Source organism: Engystomops pustulosus, chromosome 5 (assembly GCF_040894005.1).
Source record: "Engystomops pustulosus chromosome 5, aEngPut4.maternal, whole genome shotgun sequence".
In the NCBI taxonomy this organism is placed as follows: Eukaryota; Metazoa; Chordata; class Amphibia; order Anura; family Leptodactylidae; genus Engystomops; species Engystomops pustulosus.
In genome coordinates, this window is record NC_092415.1 from 135,006,261 (window position 1) to 135,028,794 (window position 22,534).

The 22,534-nt window shown below is 43.0% G+C and overlaps 1 protein-coding gene across 3 annotated transcripts in view; it reads right to left on the reverse strand.

Annotated features, from left to right (window-relative positions):
• Positions 1-22,534, reverse strand: part of UPP1 (uridine phosphorylase 1) — a 40,456-nt gene that overhangs the window by 9,473 nt on the left and 8,449 nt on the right. For 2 of the 3 annotated variants that reach the window (XM_072153106.1, XM_072153105.1), the window contains exons 3-6: positions 7,466-7,586; positions 5,528-5,686; positions 4,483-4,597; positions 3,327-3,536 (exon numbers count right to left, since the gene is read on the reverse strand). In XM_072153106.1, the coding sequence (XP_072009207.1) occupies positions 3,327-3,536; positions 4,483-4,597; positions 5,528-5,686; positions 7,466-7,586 (605 nt within the window). The remainder of the gene's footprint in view (positions 1-3,326; positions 3,537-4,482; positions 4,598-5,527; positions 5,687-7,465; positions 7,587-22,534) is intronic. The other variant, XM_072153107.1, reaches the window with a different exon arrangement.

The following is a 22,534-nucleotide window of genomic DNA, read 5'->3' on the forward strand; positions in this document are numbered from 1 at the left end:
TTGCCGATGAAAGGAAACTCTGAAATGTAAATCTCTGAGTGATGTTTAAACAATAAAGATCACTTTTATTTAACACCTTACTATACAATTTTACTCAGTTTTATTGCTGTTTTAGCTCCTATAATTGTGTAATAATGTGATGGTCAGTGTAAATTTCCAAAGTGTGAGCGGGGACTCTCTAAGCAGACACATTGGGGCACATTTACAAAGGGTCCAACCACTGCATTTTCATCGGGTTTCCCGACTTTTTACCAGTTTTGCACTGAATTGCCCTGGGTTTTTGGCGCACGCGATCGGATTGTCGTGCATCGGCGCCGGCTTGCATGCAAATTGGGGGGCATGGACGTCGGACGTCGGACTGATTCAGACAAACTGCGGAATTTTAAAAAATTGTGTCGCAAGATCAGCACTCACATGCACCGGGAAGAAGAAGGTGAACCTCGGCGGACCTCGGCAGGGGAAGCGACACATGCAGGAAATTGGAGGCACAATCTTAGTGAATCGTCGGACATTCCGGATCGGCGGTGTCAACGGGACGGGTAAGTAAATGTGCCCCATAATGATCCATCTAGTTCTGTGTGCTGACAATGTGGTTAGATTATCAGGGTACAAGGGGGTTTATATACACTTTCATTTAGTTTATGAACATTCACTAGTGTATGACACTTGGAAAGAAAGATTATACAGATCAGAAATTAGAGATGTTGAGATCCATGAGATGCATATTACACATGACTTTCTCCCCTCTGCTATCACAGCTATTACCTACTGTCAGCTATATACCTCCCTCCTTCTGCTCTGGATAAAGAACTTATCTGCCTGTAGCTTGCAGCTTTCCACTCCTCATACTGTGTACATGCTGGCAGAAAGTCAGTGTCTGTGTCAGTGTACGAGAGCTCGTCCTAGAATGCAAGTGGAGGGGCCCATGCAGTCAGCAGATGGGGGGAGATGCTCAGTGAAGTATCAGGCAAGATGACTGCCAACCCTGAGCTAAGAAGATACAGGGTTGGCTCTAGGGGCAACCAAAATTGTGTACACTAGGACTGATAGAGACAGGTTGGACTTTTATCTGTGAAATGATGTATTTTTGTTAATAACAGTGAATTAGAGAATGTGTTACTTTGTTATCCCGAGAACATTTAAGAAACTTTGCAGGAATACAACTTTAAGTAGTAATACAGGACCACCTGTATTATCATCTGTACTATTGATTTAAAACATTTTGTTAAAAGTTTAGTTATGCTTCAAAGCATCCCCTTCTGTAACAACAGGCTATGGTAGACACATAAATGGGCAAGAAAGTGATGTTGTTATCCTGGTCCACTGATGCACAAGCAAGTTTTCAAAAAAGAAAGTTTTTTCCAAACTGACATGTTAAATTAAGTTCAGATGCTTAGCGCCTGAGACGGTTACTCTGGAAGACGCATTTTGGAACATTTGATAAATCTGATGCACCGCTGTTACCAAGTAAACCAATTTTTTTTAAAAATCTCCCCCTAAGATCCAATACAAGCAAGCTCTATCAGAGTAAATGAAACATATGTGTAATATAAAACCACAAGTTTATTATCATATGTGTTAAATCTATCATATGTTCCACACAATGGGGCACATTTACTTACAAATTCACTAAAAGTGCATTGTCCGTCTATGATGCTGCGTGCAGATTGTGTTTAAGAAATCATGAATCTGTCGCTCAGGTCCGACAGAGTTTACCATCTTTTTTGCTTGGTGGTAGACTGTCCTATAACACACCCGCGTTACCTACTGGGGTTGACAGATCCTTTTTTCTCCAGGACCTTTAGTGCTAACATAACCATGTGTTCAGTCACATGCTTATTAGCCAGTGACGTCACCTGGTTGTCTGGCTGCAGAGAGGGCTGGGAAGGGTGCATAACAATGAGGGAGGAGGCGTGCATAAATTAGGTATCGGAGGAGCCATGAGGCACTTGACAGACCCGACCCTGAGCGCCTCCGGCGCATTTAAATATTTTTATAGCCTTATTTTCTGGTTCTGACAGAGGCCCAGGGGGAAGCTAAAAAAGGATCTGTCAATCCCAGCAGGTAACACCGGTGTGTTATAGGACAGTCTACCACCGAGAAAATAATGGTAGATGTCCTTTAACCCCTTAAGGACGCAGGGTTTTTCCGCTCATTTCTCGCTCTCCAACTTCAAAAATCCATAACTTTTTCATTTTTACGTGTACAGTCCTGTGTGAGGGCTTATGTTGTGCGTAACAAATTTTACTTTCCCGTAATGTTATTTATTTTAACATGCCGTGTACTGCGAAGCTGAAAAAAATTTCAAATGTGGAAAAATTTTTTAAAAAACGAACGTGCGTCACGTTCTTGTGGGCTGTTTTTTCGACTTTGACTGTGCACTCAAAATAACACCTCAGCTTTATTCTTTGGTTTGGTGCGATCCCGGTGATACCAAATTTATATAGGTTTTATTGTGTTTTAATACATTTTCAAAAAGTAAACGAATGTGTACAAAAAAGAAAAAAAAATTTTGCCATCTTCTGACGCTAATAACTTTTTCATACTTTAGTGCATGGAGCTGTGTGATGTCTTATTTTTTTGCGAAATGAGCCGACGTTTTCATTGCTACCGTTCTGAGGTCTGTGCGACATTTTGATCATTTTTTATTTCATTTTTTATGTGATGTAAAAAGGTGTAAAAGTCGCATTTCGGACATTTGGGCGCCATTTCCCGCCTCGGAAGTCACCGCCGGCCATAACCGTTTTTATATTTTGATAGATCGGGCATTTTGGGATGCGGCGATACCTAATATGTTTGTGATTTTATACTGTTTATTATGTTTTATATCAGTTCTAGGGAAAGGGGAGTGATTTGAATTTTTAATATTTTAATATTTTAATATATTTTTATTTAATATTGATTTTTTTTATTTTTTAAACTTTTTTCTTTTTTTTCCTACTATTTCTTAGACCATCTAGGGTTATTAGCGGTGGGGGTTTTCTGCAGTATGCAAAAACCCCCACCCTTGTATGAAGAAGACTCAGTTCGTGAGCCCTCTTCATACACTCCTTATAGCGTTAAGAGGTTAACATAGGGCGTCCAACACAATTTGAAAGTTAAACATGGCGCTTGGACCATGCGACGGCACGCCCCCTAATTGTTTCACATGGAAGCCAGGGTCGCATGGACACAATCACTGTGCACACACTTCTTAAATACCCGTGCAAGCCGTTTTAGCCATGAAGAATAGTCCGACTAAAGAGCATCAGCCGACCCTTAGTAAATGTGCCTTAATATATAGTTTACCAATTAATTTCAGCAATAATAATACATATTAGACAAACCTTCATAAAAATCCAATGTGCACATAGTACGTCCAATGACTGTGTTAAATTCATTGATTTCCTGACTGCATTGAACCAGCTCTTGTGCTAACGCACTGTCCAATTCTGTACTACGGATGACTGTTTTTCCAAGGACTATTTGTTCAAACTCAGGTTTGAAGCATGGATTCACAGACTGGCTTGTAATCACTACAGATCCTGGATCCATACCTAAAGAATTAAAAACACAAAGGAAAACCAACATATTTACACAATGTCCAGCGTTTTAACACATTTGTGATATTTATCCATGATCGGCCCTTGTGTCATCGGCATGTGAGGTCACACGCCGATGACAGTAGAAAGAGACTGATTGAGTCGTGTGTATGAGTTCATAGAAAAACATTTGTCTGCAAGAGCTCTAAGAATCATCCTAATAGAAAGCAAGTTGACTGACAACACTTAGTGTCAAGCAGCTTCCGCTAGAGCAGAGAAAACATACATTGGAAAATGATAATTGGAATACAAGTATGTAAAGACAAACATATGAAAAGGTTATAAAGGAGTAAATGCTTGAAAGGCCTAATGAAAAGCCTTGAAAACCTTTTTTAAGGATATATCTAAAACTAAAGTCATTGGGGAGGTGTAATCAACATGCGTTGTATGCCAGGTCTACAAACTGTACCCTTTTCCCCTTTGCAGTGCTTTTTTTTTAAAGGGGGCATGGTGGAGCACAAGGTTACTATAGCTTGTACCAGTTCATATCTGAAATATACACCAGGAAGGACCTGGCATAGATTTCAATAAAGCACTGGAATTACTTTAATGAACCAGGAAGGGGGGGGGGGTATTCTTATCTGGGCATCCACATTACATGTAATTAATCTGACATTTACATCTCTTCAATTGCATGTTTTTTTTTAAATGTACCAGTGTGAAGATAATTTCCCATAACTAACTCTTCCAGCAGTGATAAGGGAATTGTTTATATGGTAATAACATTGGGGCAGATTTATCAAGTGTCTGAAAGTCAGGATTCCCTTCAGCAGCACAGTGTTGCTTGATTATATCAGGCCAGCTGAAGCATCATAATTTAATTCTCATATCACATTCATTGATCACATAAATGTCAAATATTCTCACAGTGAATATTAGAATAATTAAAAATGTAATTTACCTATTCCTCCTGATGTACCAATACGAATGACAGTGACATCGGTACATTTGGAATGATACAGTAATTTGATCAGTTCATGGAGCATTATGGAAATAGATGGAATACCCATGCCATGCTGAAAAAAGTCAAGATCAAAGTTAAAAAAAAGTTTATTTGAGGGAGAATTACAGCCAGGGACTTTTCTACAGTCCATGGCATCAATGAGATTGTGGGGGTACAACAGACTGGTGGTAATGTGGGGTATCAGACCCCACAGATCACATATTGAGGAACTACCCTGTGGATAGGGAGAAAAGATATATATAGCCTGGAAACACCATTTCAGCTGAAAGTGTGTCCAATTTTTTAAGGCTGATTTTTAAGACTCAGATGATTGACATCCATGTAGACGGATGATCAGACATAACTCCTAATAGACTGTATTTCTGATGTAGTAAATTTAATATTCCTTATAACATGTGCAAACAAACTAACAACTGGGTGTTACCATTTCTCCTGTCCACGGGATGCTTCCTTACACTGACACGTTAGCACTAACCTAGCAGTTCCAGACTTTGTAGTGATATCAAAATGAATAGTAAGTTGTCAATTTAGTCAAATATTTGCTGAAGGAATAACAGAGACATTACAGTTTATATAGAATATGGAAGCAACAGATGGCCACCAAATAGGACCACCTTGTATCACCCAGAGTAGTGGGCAGTTAGACAGGCTTCTCATCATGCAGAAGGTGGTGTCCATGATTCAATAGGTACTGTACCATTTAATACTGCTCCAAAACTAAGAACCATATTGTCCCTTAGCTGACTTAAAAGGACGAGTCAGGCTTTCACTGGAAAAGTTACAGAAACATACACCCAAAAAAGGTTGAGAAGAACATATTTGTGCCTATCTCATGGTAATATGTATTTGCATTTTTTTTATTTAACATATAGGGAGAAGCTAGTGCAGGCACTGGTGGGGGGAAATCCTTTACTAAAAACTATCTATCTGCCTAGGGATTATGGAGATGACCACATACTTTGATATAAAGGCATTCACTTACACTAATTGCTAATACTGGTCCTACTTTGTACATGGCATACCGGTCAGTTCCTGCACATATATTTGCAATATCTTCTTTAGGGTCTCCGAGTTTCAATTCTCCAGTAATGTATTGAGCAAAAGCTTTCATCCTCCATGGGCTCCCCCCAACACACACAAACTGAAAATAGAGAGATAAAGAATATTTAGCAAAACAAATATTTTATAATAGGTTTAAGGTAATACTTTGCATTTTTTCTGATTGCAGAATACTAAAACAATAAGGAAACAAAGTTAATATATGGCTTGAATTTGAATGACTGCATTTTACTTTAATTTACCGTATATACTCGTGTATAAGCCGAGTTTTTCAGCACAAAAAATGTGGAGAAGACGGGCGCAGAAGCCTGAAGACGAGCCGCCCGGACATCGGGGGAGCAGCGCTGCACACCGGGGCCATCGGAGGGTGAGTATCATAGTATCATAGTATATAAGGCTGGAAAAAGACGCAAGTCCATCAAGTCCAACCTTTAAGAATTAAATAAATGTTTTATCCCCATAACCTGTGATATTTTTACTCTCCAGAAATACATCCAGGCCTCTCTTGAACATGTACATAGAGTCCGCCATAACAACCTCCTGCGGCAGAGAGTTCCATAGTCTCACTGCTCTTACAGTAAAGAACCTTTGTCTATGTTGATGGTAAAATCGCCTCTCCTCTAGGCATAGAGGATGCCCCCTTGTCCTGGTCACAGGCCTAGGTATAAAAAGATCTTTGGAGAGATCCTTGTACTGTCCGTTCAGGTATTTGTACATTGTAATGAGGTCTCCCCTCAGTCGTCTTTTTTTCTAAACTGAATAATCCCAAATTTTGTAATCTGTCATTCCCCCATTCCCCTAATAATCCTGGTTGCTCTCCTCTGCACCCATTCCAGCTCTACTATATCCTTTTTATACACTGGTGCCCAAAACTGTACACAATATTCCATGTGTGGTCTGACCAGCGATTTGTATAAGGGCAAAACTATGTCTTTATCATGAGAATCTATTCCTCTCTTGATACATCACATAATTTTATTTGCTTTGGCAGCAGCTGCCTGGCTCTGGTCACTAAAATTAAGTTTACCATCCACCAATACCCCCAAGTCCTTTTCAGCTCCAGTTTTACCAAGTAATTGACCGTTTAGAACATAATTATACTTTTTGTTTCCATGGCCCAAGTGCATAACTTTACATTTATCTACATTAAATCTCATCAACCATTTATCTGCCCACTCCTCAAGCTTCCACAAATCCCTCTGTAATTCTAAACTATCGACCTCAGTATTTATTACTTTACACAGCTTAGTATCATCTGCAAATATTGAAACTTGACTGTGTAAACCCACTACAGGGTCATTAATAAAAATATTAAAAAGAAGTGGCCCCAATACTGACCCCTGTGGCACTCCACTAGTAACCTCAACCCAATCTGAGAATGTGCCCTTAATGACGACCCTCTGTTTTCTATCACTAAGCCAATTACTTACCCAAATACACATATTTTCTTCTATTCCCAGCAGTCTCATTTTATATACCAACCTTTTATGTGGCACAGTGTCAAATGCCTTTGAAAAGGCTGTATACTACTGGTGCAAGCTGTATACTACTGGGGGCAGGTTGTATTCTACTGGGGGCAGGCTGGATACTACTGATGGCAAGCTGTATACTACTGGGGGCAGGCTGTATACTATTGGGGGCAGGCTGGGCTGGCTGTATACTGCTGGGGGCAAGCTGGGCTGGCTGTATACTATAGGGGGCTGGTTGGCTATATACTGGGGGGGTCTGTGACCAATGCATTTCCCACCCTCGGCTTTTACTCGAGTCAATAGGTTTTCCCAGTTTTTGGTGGTAAAATTAGGGGTCTCGGCTTATACTCGGGTCGGCTTATACTCGAGTATATACAGTAGTTATTTCTCACCTTAACATCACCAAAAAGAGTAGGAAAATCATGTGTATTTGTTCCAAGATCAAAGTGGTACAATATGTCTTCTTTCATTGTCTGTAGGTGAGGATTTGGCAGGTGAATGCACCCTTCTTCTCTAAAATGAAAAATAGAAATGTAGTATACCATAGGGTCAGTTAACTGGAATTATTTATTCGAAGAAACTTCTTCCTAGCGCATAGTTGGGAGCCCAAGTGAAAGACCCCTTCATGATGTCTGTATGCCATGTGATATCCTGAATCCCCCTTTTATTATATTTAGTCCCCCAGAATGCACAAGTCAGTGAGTATTACCTCACTAAGTTATTGTGGCGCCTTTTCAGTTAGGTTATAATCACTTATGACGAATGTCCTCTTATTATAAACTGATGGTCTCTTACATTTTGAAGGACAATATAGTAAGAAAGAATATTATAAAACAGGCAGATCTAGTCATGCAATGACCTCTGGTGATGCATCATGGATAGCATAAAATACAGCAAAGAGAAGAGTCATGATGCCGAGCTCAGGATAAAGTGTGTGTCCTCACATTCTGAACTTTTTATAAGTACAGACGGTCCCCTACTTAAGAACACCCGACTTACAGACAACCCCTAGTTACAAACGGCCCTCTGGATGTTGGTAATTTACTGTACTTTTTCTTTAGGCTACAATAAGCAGCTGTAACAGTTATCACAGGTGTCTGCAATTAAACTTTATTGTTAATCCTGGTTCATATGACAATTCAACAATTTTAAAATCCAATTGTCACAGAGGACAAAAAAAATTCTGGCTGGGGCTACAATTATAAAATATACAGTTCCGACTTACATAAAAATTCAACTTTAGAACAAACCTACAGAACCTATCTTGTACGTAACCCAGGGACTGCCTGTACTGTACAATCAGGCTGCGGATGAAGTAACTGTAAAACAACTTTCTAAGTTCTTTTAAAAACAATAATATATAGGTAAGGGCATTTAAAACATAGCTTTTAATAATTCTATTAAAAAACAACAAAAAGAACCATCACATAATAAAAATCAATTAGCCATTCTTAAACAGCCTGTATATCCAAATGATGCTGTATGTATCTAGGCAAACACAAACAGCACCAGGTACATGAACTCAAATGAATAATGAACTAGTGTCATCCACATCTGGAAGCAAGGTGAACCTATTATGCATACACAGATAGCATAAACATATGATCACTAGAACACATTAGATAAGGTCATAGGACATGTTAAGATCTCACCCATCCAGCAGAGGTCCAGAAGGGAGTGAAGAGGAGGGCCATTAGTGGTGTAGTCATAGGCACATCTAGGTCAGGAGAGAGATAAATGCACAGCCCCTATTGTGCCCTATACTATAATCGCCCTCATATCCCGAAAAATGCTCCCGTCCTTACAAGGACGGTCCCAAGTTGTCCCTAATGGTAGGACTGCCCTAATATGCCCTATACACCCAAAGACAACAGCGTTCACGACGCATTTCTGGTACCACATACAGTGTAACCTTCATCAGGGGAAACTGAGACATAAAGTTGTGCTGCAAGGGAACTAACAGTAGTTAGTAATATGGATCAGCAGTGGCATGGCCCATTCCTGTAGCAGCCACATAGTCCTACAAATAGCTTTATAAAGGGTATTCATGACTAGGTATACTCCCACCCAGTCCATGTACCTCATCCCTTATTGGTCAAAATGTCTTTATGGGACATAGGCATCTGTTAAGGAGGTCGCACTGGTTTTGGACGCCATCTTGACTACTGTCCGCCATCTTAGATACAGCGGCCACCTTGGGGGGGGGGGGGGGGTTATGCTTCCCTCTTAGAAGCTATAGAGTTAAATGTTTTAATTCAGCTGTTTTTCTCACTTAAACTGTTGTTTGCCTTTTCACAATATCCTTGGCATTTCTTAGCGTCCTTCGGGCCTCTGTATTCTTGTTATTTATTTTGGTTATGAAGAAGCTTCTAGGAGCTATTGTGTAGATAAGCATGGCTGTAAACAAGGCCTATTCATTTTTCCCTGAATGTGCTGGTACAAAAACATAATGGCCAATAGAATCTAAGTCCTTATCTCCATTCATACAACACCCCTTTGATGACTCTTCTGTCTGATATATATTATGCATTTTGATTATTAAAGAGGAGAAGATCTTGACTAAGAGATTGACGTATGTCTTGGTCTCTATGTTCAATCATGAAAGGGTTAATTATGACTCACCTTACAAAAGTCAAGAGGGCTGTTGGGGCCCTGCATAAAAATCCCTAACAATATTTGGCGTCCTTTCCTGGTTGGGCTTAGAAGTAAACAACAACAACACCGAGGCAGCCTCCGTGAAGTGTCCCCGCCGGCTCGGTGAACAGAACTGACCAGAGAGCTCTCAGGGTAAGATATTAATTTTTCTTGTCTACCTTGATATGTCACTTCTGGTTCACTGGTTGGACGGACCGGGTAAGACTGTCTCTGTGTTATGTATTTGCCACTGTTGTTCACTGTAACCTAAGCTCAGAGTTTTTGGCAAAGAACCACTTTGTAAGGTGATGGACAGAGACTGGACAGAGACTGACGGATGGTCAGACAGTCTGTGATGTTAGCTGAAACTGTGAGACGGGAAGGAGTAACCCTTAGATGTCTGCAATGCTAGAGTGGGAGATATTCTGTTGTGGTAGTCGGATTATCATAGTGTCTGGGATACTGTTTGTTTGGGACTGGTTTTTCCCATAGATTGTGACAGAGTTCAGATTGCGGAGACCCGCCCTGATCAGGTGAGCGCTAGACTTTCTTCGGGAGTCTGAGCGGTCTTGTGTGGCTGTGAGAACTAGTGGAGGATGGCGGCATGTTTTAGTCAGTCTAGTCAGGCAGTGGCTTGGTGTAGCGTCCTTTGTGAGATATTCTCTGGTAGCTAGTTTCTTTGTTTGTCAATAAATCGAGATGTTGGCATCCGCTGAATCTTTGGGGATGTGTCCCTGTAACGGTATCGTAGTTGTAGATACAGAGAGCACAGCAAAGGGAATTGGAATTGAGCCAAGTGCGTTGCATTGCAGACATAGGCAAGAAGGAAGATTGGTTCCCACATGAAGGGTAAAGATGCACAGAGACAGAAGGTTGTTGAGTTCAGTAGGACTGATGGAAAAGTGCAAGTTGACATGATCGGACATAAGGCTGGTAGTTTTGTGTTGAAATGAAAAGTAATATTGAAGGTTTGAAGGTTTTGGGATGTGTCAGATGATCTGATGATTGTACAAGTGAGAAAACTTGATCAGATTTGCAAAACAGACACTTAGAGCCTCTGACTGACGGACGGACCAGGACGGAGTGACAGGAATCCTTCAGAGTGCCCATTGAAGAAAGAGACAGGCGATAAGGGACATTTCAAAGTTTTTGATGTGGAAAGAATTTGAGAAAAAGAGATTTTATTATATTTTCCTTGGAGTGAAAAATGGCCCCTGTAATCCAGACTCCACCCCTGTATCTGGTGGTTAGAGAAGATGACACCCCTACCATTCTTCAGTGGCGGCCATCTTAAGACAGTTTATTTTTCAGTGGCGGCCATTTTAAGTTATATTCCCTTTAAGTCCCTGAAAGTTGATTGCTGTTGGCAGCCATAAAAGCTGTTGTGGGGCTTTGTAGGATAACAGCTGACCATGCTTGTTTGAGTATTATTAAAATTTATTGATCCCGACAATTAGAGAAAAATTACTATGAAAAAGTGTTACAATGTCTCCGGTACCTGCTTTCTGGCATTTAAGGGGTTAACAAAAGGGTGGGGGCTGTTGGAGCTGCGTTTTGTTTTGTGAAGAACTGACATGTGCTGTGTCTTTCTTATCTACGAGAGAGACGATAGTGACCTTGATGTTCACGGAAAACTGAATTTCTCCATATTGAGTTGCTTGGAATCTGTGTTCTGTTATCTCGTGGTTTACAGGCTAGTGAGAACATTTACATTTGGGAGGGGTAGATCGCTGCGTTTAGAGTTCTCCCTGACAATCTAAAAAAGACTTGAAGGAATTTATTTGGTTGTGGAACAGGGATACAGTATGATGTGATGTCCTCCTGTGTACCCCATGAACAGACTAAGCAAGAATGAGCCCCCAACTGTATTACAGAGCCTATGACTGACTTTTGTTCCCTTTTGATTAAAAAACATCTTAAGTGTACCTGGATTTTATTGAGACGTTGGAGTCTGGCCAGAACTTTATAGGAAGCACAGAACACTGGGCTGGAGATGTGGTGGAGGGACTCTGACATTGACGTTCAGAGGGAATAGAGGATGTTTCACAGACCACGCCAAAGTGAGATTGACAACATCTCCGGAAGTCTCAACCGACCAACCCAAGTGGGCGTTGCGGGGAGGAGACATTACTGTAGTGAGTGGCGGAGACGGCCCCGACAGGGCAGGACAAGGGGGGTGGTTATGGACAAGGATGTCAGCGAGAACAGCCCCCCAAACAGAGTTATCGCCTTTCATTGTAGAATTCTCCTCTGCTAGTCCGATGATGATTTTAGCCCATTCCCGGTCAAGAAAAGACTCAGAAAGAACAGCCGGATACATGTAGCATAGTCTATGACCTCTAAGCTGCCAATGAGTGTACTGAAGCCCAGTGGTCCCTAGCCCAAACTGGCAGCAGTCCCTGAGAGTGACATATTATTCACTGTTATTGATTTGGCAAATGTTTTCCTCTCTGTGCCCCTACATGAAAATTGCCAGTACCTATTTGCCTTTACCAGTTCAGTATTCCAGTATACCTGGTGCAGATTCCCACAAGGGGGGTAAAACTCACCCAGCCAGTACCCCACGGCCCAACAGGGAGTAGACTGGCAGACTAGCCCCTTACTGGATGTTCTCCTTTTCAGTATGCGGAGGACCTACTGTTTTTGTTTGCCAGGATGCATTTATTGGCCTTATGTGTTTTCTGTTCCAGAAGGGTTGCAAAGTTTCCAGAGACAAGCTCCGGTATTGCCAGGAGAAGGTGGTCTTCCTAGGCCACTGCTTCTCAGCCACAGGCAGATACCTGACAGAGGAAAGAAAGCTGGCAGTCCAGAATGTGCCCCTGTCCTGAGGCCCTAAGCCTCTTCACATGTTTCTAGGACTGGCCAGCTCCTGCAGCCTGGGATAAGTCTGCTGCCTCCAGCCCAATGCTGCCCCTTTCTGACTGAATTGCCTCTTCCCCATTTGCCCTTAGTCAGGAGGCAATTGATGCATTCCATAGCCCTAAGCTGGCAAATCCTGTCTGCCCCGGCCTTAGGCACATGCCACTGAACCAGACCTTTTATTTTATTTTACACGGAGTATCTAGGAGACAGGTGTCTTAGCCCAGGAACGTGGTGGCCCCTCATGTATCAGTAGCTGCAGCCAGCAATCTGCTCAGCAAGGCCAGTAAGCTGATCCTAGACCCTAGATCATTCAGATGCAGTGCAAACCCCACATACCTTGCACAGTGTCCTCACCCAAGTACAGCCCAAGCATCTGAGCAAAGGCCAGACAGCTCAGACTCCAGTGTGCACTCCTGATGCCCCAGGATACACTGATAAGGTGCACAGCTCTGAATCCTTCATTCTATCGCCAGTCTTCCAGGATTCAGAGAGGGGGGAGAGAAGGGTGATTAACCCAGATGTTGAGTTTTTTCTCATAGATGGCTCCAGGTCTGCAGGAGAAGACAGACGGTTCTACACTGGATATACAGTGGTCAGTGGTGCACATGAGGTAGTACAAGCAGAACCATTCCCTCCACACAGGTCAGCGCAGGAGGTGAAGTGACGGCACTCAGGGAAGCTCTACAGCTGGTGGAAGGTAAAAGATAACATCTATACTCAAGGTATAGTTCTGGGGTCTAAACACGACTATGAACCCTTATGGAAGGCTAGAGATTTCCTCACCTCTGCAGGGACCCCCTTTAAGCATGGCACGCTGGTTAAAGAGCTCATGGATGCTCTCTTACTTCCATAAGAGGTGGGGATAGTAAAACTAAAAGCACACACAATTTGGTAACTCCACAAGCCAAGGGCAAGTATGTGGCCGACGGGATGGCGAAGGCAGCTGCACAGATGGAACCCAGAGACTGTCCTGAAGTCTCAGCGGTGAGTTCTGAGATAAAAGTTTGATCCACAGGTGTTCCAGTCCCTGGTGGCCCGAGTGTCATCAGAAGTGAAGGAAGTGTGGAGGAAAGCTGGAGCCCAGATGCCGATGAGACCTGGATGCTGGGAGAGAGAGTGTGCCTGCCCGGAGCCCTGCACCCGACAGTAAGTCAAGTAGCCCACGGACACACACATATCCAAAATGGCCATGCTAGTGCTCGTAAACCGCAAGTGGTTTACCCCGGGCATTACTACCCCTGTCACTAGACTAGTGAAAGCCTGTATAGTCTGTGCCCGCCATAACTCGGGTAAGGTGGTAAAGACCCCGCAGAAGGTGACACCTAAGCTGCTGTATCCCTTCCAGAGACTGCAGATGGATTTTATCTAGCTACCAAAAAGTGGTACGTAGGAGTACGTGCCTGTGTGCATTGATCTCTTTCCAGGGTGGCCAGAAGCTTCTCCCATGACCAAGGCTACTGCCAGAGCTGAGGCAAAGAAGTTGGTGAGTGAGATTTTTTCTGCAGGTTTGGACTTCCAGAGACCATAGAGTCCGGTCGCAGAACCCACTTCACTGGACAGGTAAAGACCTGAAACCTTGTCCCTCCTGGGTGTAGAACAGGCCCTGAACACCCCTTAGCATCCCCAAGTTAGTGGTGGGATTGAAAGACTAAACGGCACTCTTAAGTTAGAGATCCAGGAGGCCATGGAAGAAAAGAGTGCTTTCCTGCTGCCCACCATTCAGTTAGGACCACCCCCAACAGAAAGATGGGATTGTCCCCCTTTGAAGTACTTTTCTTTTTGGCTGTGCACCCAGACTAAGCCCCTACTTCCCACAGACCCTATAGCTGATGGCAGGAAACCAGGTGGAACATGCCACACAGTTGAGCCAGGCCTTGGAAAAGCTCCACAAAAGTGTTTCTGATTCCTTTTTCAGATCCAGACAGAGACCTCAGGATGCATAACCTGAAGCCTGGAGACTACGTGGTGGTAAAGAGACACCAGAGAGAGAGTCTGGAGCCTTGCTACGATGGTCCTTTCCAAGTCCTGCTGACCAGTGCCACGTCTGTGAAGCTAGAGAGATTTGGGAATTATATCGGAGATGCTTCCCAGAACCGCATGGCTTTGGACATGACCCTTGCTGAGAAGGGAGGAGTCTGTAAGATGGTGGGAGTGGCTTGTCGCATATACATCCCAGATGACATCGCCCTCTATGGATCCATTACCCATGCTCGTGAAAAGATTGAAGGACTGTCTAGGGACCTCAAGAGAAACTCTGGGGTGGACACTTTGCCCTTCACTTTGTGGTTGGGGGATTGGAAGGGTTTCCTTTAAGTGGGGGTGATATTGGGGATTGTGATTTTGTTCTTGTCACTTATGGCATGCTGTGTGGTCCCCCTCATCAAGTCCACCGTGTCCCAGATGGCCGTCCAAGCGGTAAGAACCACGACAGGAGAAGTGCCCGGAGCGGAGGATGATGCTGCCTGTTTACAAACCTATGGACTATGGGGACTCAGTGATGTGATTTGAGTGTGCGGGCCTGTAACCCCTGAGTGACCAGCCTCCAGGGGATCTGGTGAAGAGTTAACAAGTCCAGCAGGTACGGGCTTAGCCTACCTGTGGGTACCTGGAGCTTGAGGAGGTCGCTCAGGATGGAGTTACAGGCCAGCAAAGCTCAAAAGGGGGGAATTGTTAAGGAGGTCGCACTGGTTTCGGACGCCATCTTGACTACTGTCCGCCATCTTAGATACAGCGGCCACCTTGGGGGGGGCGTTATGCTTCCCTCTTAGAAGCTATAGAGTTAAATGTTTTAATTCAGCTGTTTTTCTCACTTAAACTGTTGTTTGCCTTTTCACAATATCCTTGGCATTTCTTAGCGTCCTTTGGGCCTCTGTATTCTTGTTATTTATTTTGGTTATGAAGAAGCTTCTAGGAGCCATTGTGTAGATAAGCATGGCTGTAAACAAGGCCTAGTCATTTTTCCCTGAATGTGCTGGTACAAAAACATAATGGCCAATAGAATCTAAGTCCTTATCTCCATTCATACAACACCCCTTTGATGACTCTTCTGTCTGATATATATTATGCATTTTGATTATTAAAGAGGAGAAGATCTTGACTAAGAGATTGACGTATGTCTTGGTCTCTATGTTCAATCATGAAAGGGTTAATTAGGACTCACCTTACAAAAGTCAAGAGGGCTGTTGGGGCCCTGCATAAAAATCCCTAACAGCATCACAGAACACATAAGCCAATCATTAGCAGGTTTAAAATACACTTATTGTGATGGTATAGCAGGGGCGGTTCCTTATACAAACATAGCAATTGTTCACTCACCCCCCTATGATGATTCCCGTCATCACATAAACATCTCCACGTGCTGTGAGACGCCGGCACCCCACTTCCGGTATCGCCAGCATGGTGTGACGTCACTTCCGGTATCGGCGTAACGTCACTTCTGGTATCGCCATAATGGCGAGACGTCACTTCTGGTGTCTAGGGGCGCCGCGTCATCAGTTTCCAGTTGTCATGGAAATGTAGGGGCGAGGTAGAGGTGCAACCAAGTACCAATCTACTGGTCGCCCTGTATCCACTGTATGCAAGTAAGATCAGTAGATATATATGTATATATATATATAAATGCAGACCGTGGATACTGGAGGAGACAAAGGGTGTAGAAAAAACTTTATTTCGTATCCACTAAATGGATTCTGTCCCTAAGAGGTATTTCCACCGGATTCATATCCTATGCTCCCGATATTTACATGGGAGTATTCTACTCACACGGGAGGATCCTGGTTGTCCATCACCCGAGTCCTTATACCACCCAGTATATATTACCAAGAGCAATGGCTTTAACACATCTAGCCAGTGGGACCTCTTAATCATAAGGAAAAAAGACACTCACATTTAGAGTTGTTATTTTGAATGGTTTGAAGCAAAGACATATCCAAAAAAGGACTATACTAATAAAGTAGATATATCCCACAGTCTAGATATTTCAAGGAGAAGATACTTTGATACGAAGATCGAGTTATTAGTGAAGAGATTACTGTTAAGTATCAGAGATGGTAATCTTCACTAACATAAAGTAAGATCAAATAAATGATGCATAGGATACGTTCTCATTAAGGCCCTTAGGGGAACCTGTGTCACACCAGAAGATCCATTTGGCTTCCCTCTGTAGGATCAAGCGGTCCCAATCTCCTCCCTTGGGTTTGGGTGTACCACGTCGATGCCCATGAACCTAATGTTATTGATATTGCCTGCATGGCATTGATTCATATGGCGTGCAACCGGAGTATCACGATTGTGGGTGATATCCCCTAGGTGTGCCCCAATCCGACGCCCCAATTGTTGTTTAGTTTTTCCTATGTACTCAAGTCCACACGTACATACTGCCCTATAAATCACCCTGCAAGTGCGGCAGTTGATAAAGAGCCGTATGACATAGGTTTTTCCTGTCACTTTTGATGTGAACTCCTTGCAAGTTTGCATCACAGGACATGCAACACACCCACTACATCTGTGGCTACCACTCACATCTGAAGTCAACCAGGTGTGTTGTATAGGTGCCACAAAATGACTCTCTACCAGGCGATCCCTCAGGGAGCATCCCCTTCTGTATGTCACCTGTGGGGTCTGGGTCCTGTAAGTCTGGGTCCATGCCCAGAATAGACCAATGTCGGTTTAGAATCTGCCTGATAAGGCCTGCATCACCACTATATGTAGTTATCATTCTAATGGGTTCTTTCACCGGAGGATCTTCACGCACTGTGTTAAGCAGAGAAGATCGATTACTCCACAGTGGTAGATCTACCACCAGCTCAGGGGCACGGCGATGGGGTGGGCATGTGCCCCTACCTACGCCAACTTGCTCCTGGGCTGGTGGGAGGAAACGATGGTGTTTGGGGATAATGAGGAGAGCACCGGAGGGATAGAAATATGGCTTAGGTATATTGATGATATTTTTGTTATCTGGAATAAACCCAAAAAGGACTTTGAACAGTTTGTGACATCACTTAACAACAACGATATTGGATTACACTTTACTTTTGAGATACATGAAGATCGATTACCATTCCTGGACGTTATGATTAGTAAAGACCATGATGGGAGGATACAAACCACGGTATACAGGAAATCCACTGCCACAAATGCCTTACTCATATGGGAAAGTAGCCATCCCCTCCCACTGAGACGTGGCATCCCCAGGGGTCAATACCTGAGACTTAGGTGTAATTGCTCTTCGGAGGAAGAGTTCAAAAAACAAGCTGCTGATCTCAGGTGTAGATTCTTGGAGAAGGGGTTTCTGGACGGTATCCTTAGAACTGCCTATAAGACCGCACTGCGGAGTAATCGATCTTCTCTGCTTAACACAGTGCGTGAAGATCCTCCGGTGAAAGAACCCATTAGAATGATAACTACATATAGTGGTGATGCAGGCCTTATCAGGCAGATTCTAAACCGACATTGGTCTATTCTGGGCATGGACCCAGACTTACAGGACCCAGACCCCACAGGTGACATACAGAAGGGGACGCTCCCTGAGGGATCGCCTGGTAGAGAGTCATTTTGTGGCACCTATACAACACACCTGGTTGACTTCAGATGTGAGTGGTAGCCACAGATGTAGTGGGTGTGTTGCATGTCCTGTGATGCAAACTTGCAAGGAGTTCACATCAAAAGTGACAGGAAAAACCTATGTCATACGGCTCTTTATCAACTGCCGCACATGCAGGGTGATTTATAGGGCAGTATGTACGTGTGGACTTGAGTACATAGGAAAAACTAAACAACAATTGAGACGTCGGATTGGGGCACACCTAGGGGATATCACCCACAATCGTGATACTCCGGTTGCACGCCATATGAATCAATGCCATGCAGGCAATATCAATAACATTAGGTTCATGGGCATCGACGTGGTACACCCAAACCCAAGGGAGGAGATTGGGACCGTTTGATCCTACAGAGGGAAGCCAAATGGATCTTCTGGTGTGACACAGTGTCCCCTAAGGGCCTTAATGAGAACGTATCCTATGCATCATTTATTTGATTTTACTTTATGTTAGTGAAGATTACCATCTCTGATACTTAACAGTAATCTCTTCACTAATAACTTGATCTCCGTATCAAAGTATCTTCTCCTTGAAATATCTAGACTGTGGGATATATCTATTATATTAGTATAGTCCTTTTTTGGATATGTCTTTGCTTCAAACCATTCAAAAAAACAACTCTAAATGTGAGTGTCAAGGAGATATTAATTGTGAATGTATAAGATGGGTTTAACAACGGGGTAATTACAAACTTTGTTTAAATATTTGGCATCTATTGAAGCGTCCAGGCAGCTTTTATAACATCCTGGAGCTTTAACAGCCTGATAACCTCTGAACTGAAGACTGGTCTGTTCAGACCCCAAAGGACATTTGGTCTCCCTACCCCCCCCCCCTTCTGCATCAGGATTTGGAAACAAAGAACTGTTTAAATATTCCTGGACTCTCCCCCCTCATTAACACTTTGCCCAATCGTGAATGACCCTCTGGACTAATTAATGAATGGGAGGTTCTGAAATCTGAACCAAACTGAGAAGTTATAAAACAATATGAAATCCAAGAATTGGTGTTCACATTTTGGGGGCTGCTTGACAAGCTGAGTGTGTCCCTTATTTCTCCCACCTCCAGGGATCAGGATTTACTATAAGTTTGTAAGTTTCTGTTATTTTTCTCCCTTTTTATTTTATAACTGTTTTGCCGTGTTGTGTGTCATTTTATTTTGTAATTCTTTTGTTTTTAATATCTTTTTATGCACTGATCAACTTTTTGCAATTAAAGCTTTTCACTTTAATTTTGGTCCCTGTATGCTCTGCGAACTCATAGCCTTGTGAAGTGTGCTTAGCTGTGTGACTGCTAAAGTGCTGAGTGTGACAAGCTGACTGCTTGAGAGCAAGAGTTGATGTAGAGTGGGATACTTATTGGTCCCGGTATAAATGCAATAAGTGGTGGCAGTGGGTCTGGTCTGGTGCTGGAGCTGTATGAGGTGTTATTTAGGCTCAATTTGTGTCCTGAGTGAAAGGTGAGCGCAAGTTTGGGTAGGCTAAATTAACACGTACAGTTGCACCCCACGTCACGTGACGAGGCGGCGGCGTCCTCGCCGTGACAAATTGGTTGGCAGCGGTGGGAGCAAGTTTGAGTAGGCTAAATTAACCCATACAGTTGCACCCCACGTCACGTGACGAGGCGGCGGCGTCCTCGCCGTGACAAATTGGTTGGCAGCGGTGGGAGAAATAAGGGACACACTCAGCTTGTCAAGCAGCCCCCAAAATGTGAACACCAATTCTTGGATTTCATATTGTTTTATAACTTCTCAGTTTGGTTCAGATTTCAGAACCTCCCATTCATTAATTAGTCCAGAGGGTCATTCACGATTGGGCAAAGTGTTAATGAGGGGGGAGAGTCCAGGAATATTTAAACAGTTCTTTGTTTCCAAATCCTGATGCAGAAGGGGGGGGGGGTAGGGAGACCAAATGTCCTTTGGGGTCTGAACAGACCAGTCTTCAGTTCAGAGGTTATCAGGCTGTTAAAGCTCCAGGATGTTATAAAAGCTGCCTGGACGCTTCAATAGATGCCAAATATTTAAACAAAGTTTGTAATTACCCCGTTGTTAAACCCATCTTATACATTCACAATTAATATCTCCTTGACAGTGAGTGTCTTTTTTCCTTATGATTAAGAGGTCCCACTGGCTAGATGTGTTAAAGTCATTGCTCTTGGTAATATATACTGGGTGGTATAAGGACTCGGGTGATGGACAACCAGGATCCTCCCGTGTGAGTAGAATACTCCCCATGTAAATATCGGGAGCATAGGATATGAATCCGGTGGAAATACCTCTTAGGGACAGAATCCATGTAGTGGATACGAAATAATGTTTTTTCTACACCCTCTATCGCCTCCAGTATCCACGGTCTGCATTTATATATATATATCTACTGATCTTACTTGCATACAGTGGATACAGGGCGACCAGTAGATTGGTACTTGGTCGCAACTCTACCCCGCCCCTACATCTCCATGACAACTGGAAACTGATGACGCGGCACCCCTAGACACCGGACGTGACGTCTCACCAGTATGCCGATACCAGAAGTGACATTACGGCGATACCGGAAGTGACGTCACACCATGCTGGCGATACCGGTAGTGGGGCGCCGGCGTCTCACAGCACGTGGAGATGTTTATGTGATGACGGGAATCATCATAGGGGGGTTAGTGAACAATTGCTATGTTTGTATAAGGAACCGCCCCTGCTATACCATCACAATAAGTATATTGTAAACCTGCTAATAATTGGCTTATGTGTTCTGTGATGCCTACGTCCCATAAAGACATTTTTACCAATAAGGGATGAGGTACATGGACTGGGTGGGAGTATACCTAGTCATGAATACCCTTTATAAAGCTATTTGTAGGACTATGTGGCTGCTACAGGAATGGGCCATGCCACTGCTGATCCATATTACTGACTACTGTTAGTTCCCTTGCAGCACAACTTTATGTCTCAGTTTCCCCTGATGAAGGTTACACTGTATGTGGTACCAGAAACGCGTCGTGAACGCTGTTGTCTTTGGATGTATAGGGCATATTAGGGCAGTCCTACCATTAGGGACAACTTGGGACCGTCCTTGTAAGGACGGGAGCATTTTTCGGGATATGAGGGCGAGTATAGTATAGGGCACAATAGGGGCTGTGCATTCATCTCTTTCCTGACCTAGAAGTGCCTATGACTACACCACTAATGGCCCTCCTCTTCACTCCCTGCTGGACCTCTGCTGGATAGGTGAGATCTTAACATGTCCTATGACCTTATCTAATGTGTTCTAGTGATCATATGTTTATGCTATCTGTGTATGCATAATAGGTTCACCTTGCTTCCAGATGTGGATGACACTAGTTCATTATTCATTTGAGTTCATGTACCTGGTGCTGTTTGTGTTTGCCTAGATACATACAGCATCCTTTGGATATACAGGCTGTTTAAGAATGGCTAATTGATTTTTATTATGTGATGGTTCTTTTTGTTGTTTTTTAATAGAATTATTAAAAGCTATGTTTTAAATGCCTTCACCTATATATTATTGTTCTTGATTGGGTTGGTGAATTTGTTGGCCTTCCATACCGTGTTTTGCATTGTATGTGAACTAGGCTCAGTATTTTTTCTTTTAAAAACACATTTAAAAAATGATCCAGCAAAAGAAGAAAAATACTGGTGGTCGGCAGGAGGAGCCTATGCGTTTCGGTAATCAACCTTATTCATGGCTGCAATCAGGGGAGGGCTGCAGGAACGGAAAAAGGATGTTTCCTGGAGTGTCGCCTTCAGTCCCACAATACAAGTTCAAAGAAGACAAAATGTACAATTACTAGTTTGCTGAATGGAATCACCACTTCCAGGAACATAAAATAGCGAGCTGTTAACCTTTGACTTGCATAGCTTATAAAAAGCTTCACGGGAAGAGTCAGTTCAGAAAATTCCCATACTTGACATTTATGGTCAAGGAATGTACTAAATAGTACAGACTTTCTTGGCGTGTCATATTTCCTGTAGAAAAGTTTAGCAGAACAGCTTAGCTTCCTCTTGTTGAATATATAAAATAAAATTAATTTCTCTTTATAGGTGAAGGGAGGTCTAAATCAAGCATGATAAACAGAGAAACATACTCATAGATACAGGGACTGGGACTGTGGTTATCTTCTTATATTAGTTACCCATGGCCTCCTTCCTATGCTAATGAGCTACCCCAGTCCCTCTGTGATCTGACTGTTACACTGTCTCACCCTGTTCCCCCAGCACTTCTGCAGTGAGCTAGAAGATTTCGATGTCAGATTTCCTTTAGGTTTTCTGCAGAGATATATAGTTCATAATTAGTGATGCAGAGCTGATCTAGGTTACACATCTCATTACCAACCTTTATGATAAAATGACTG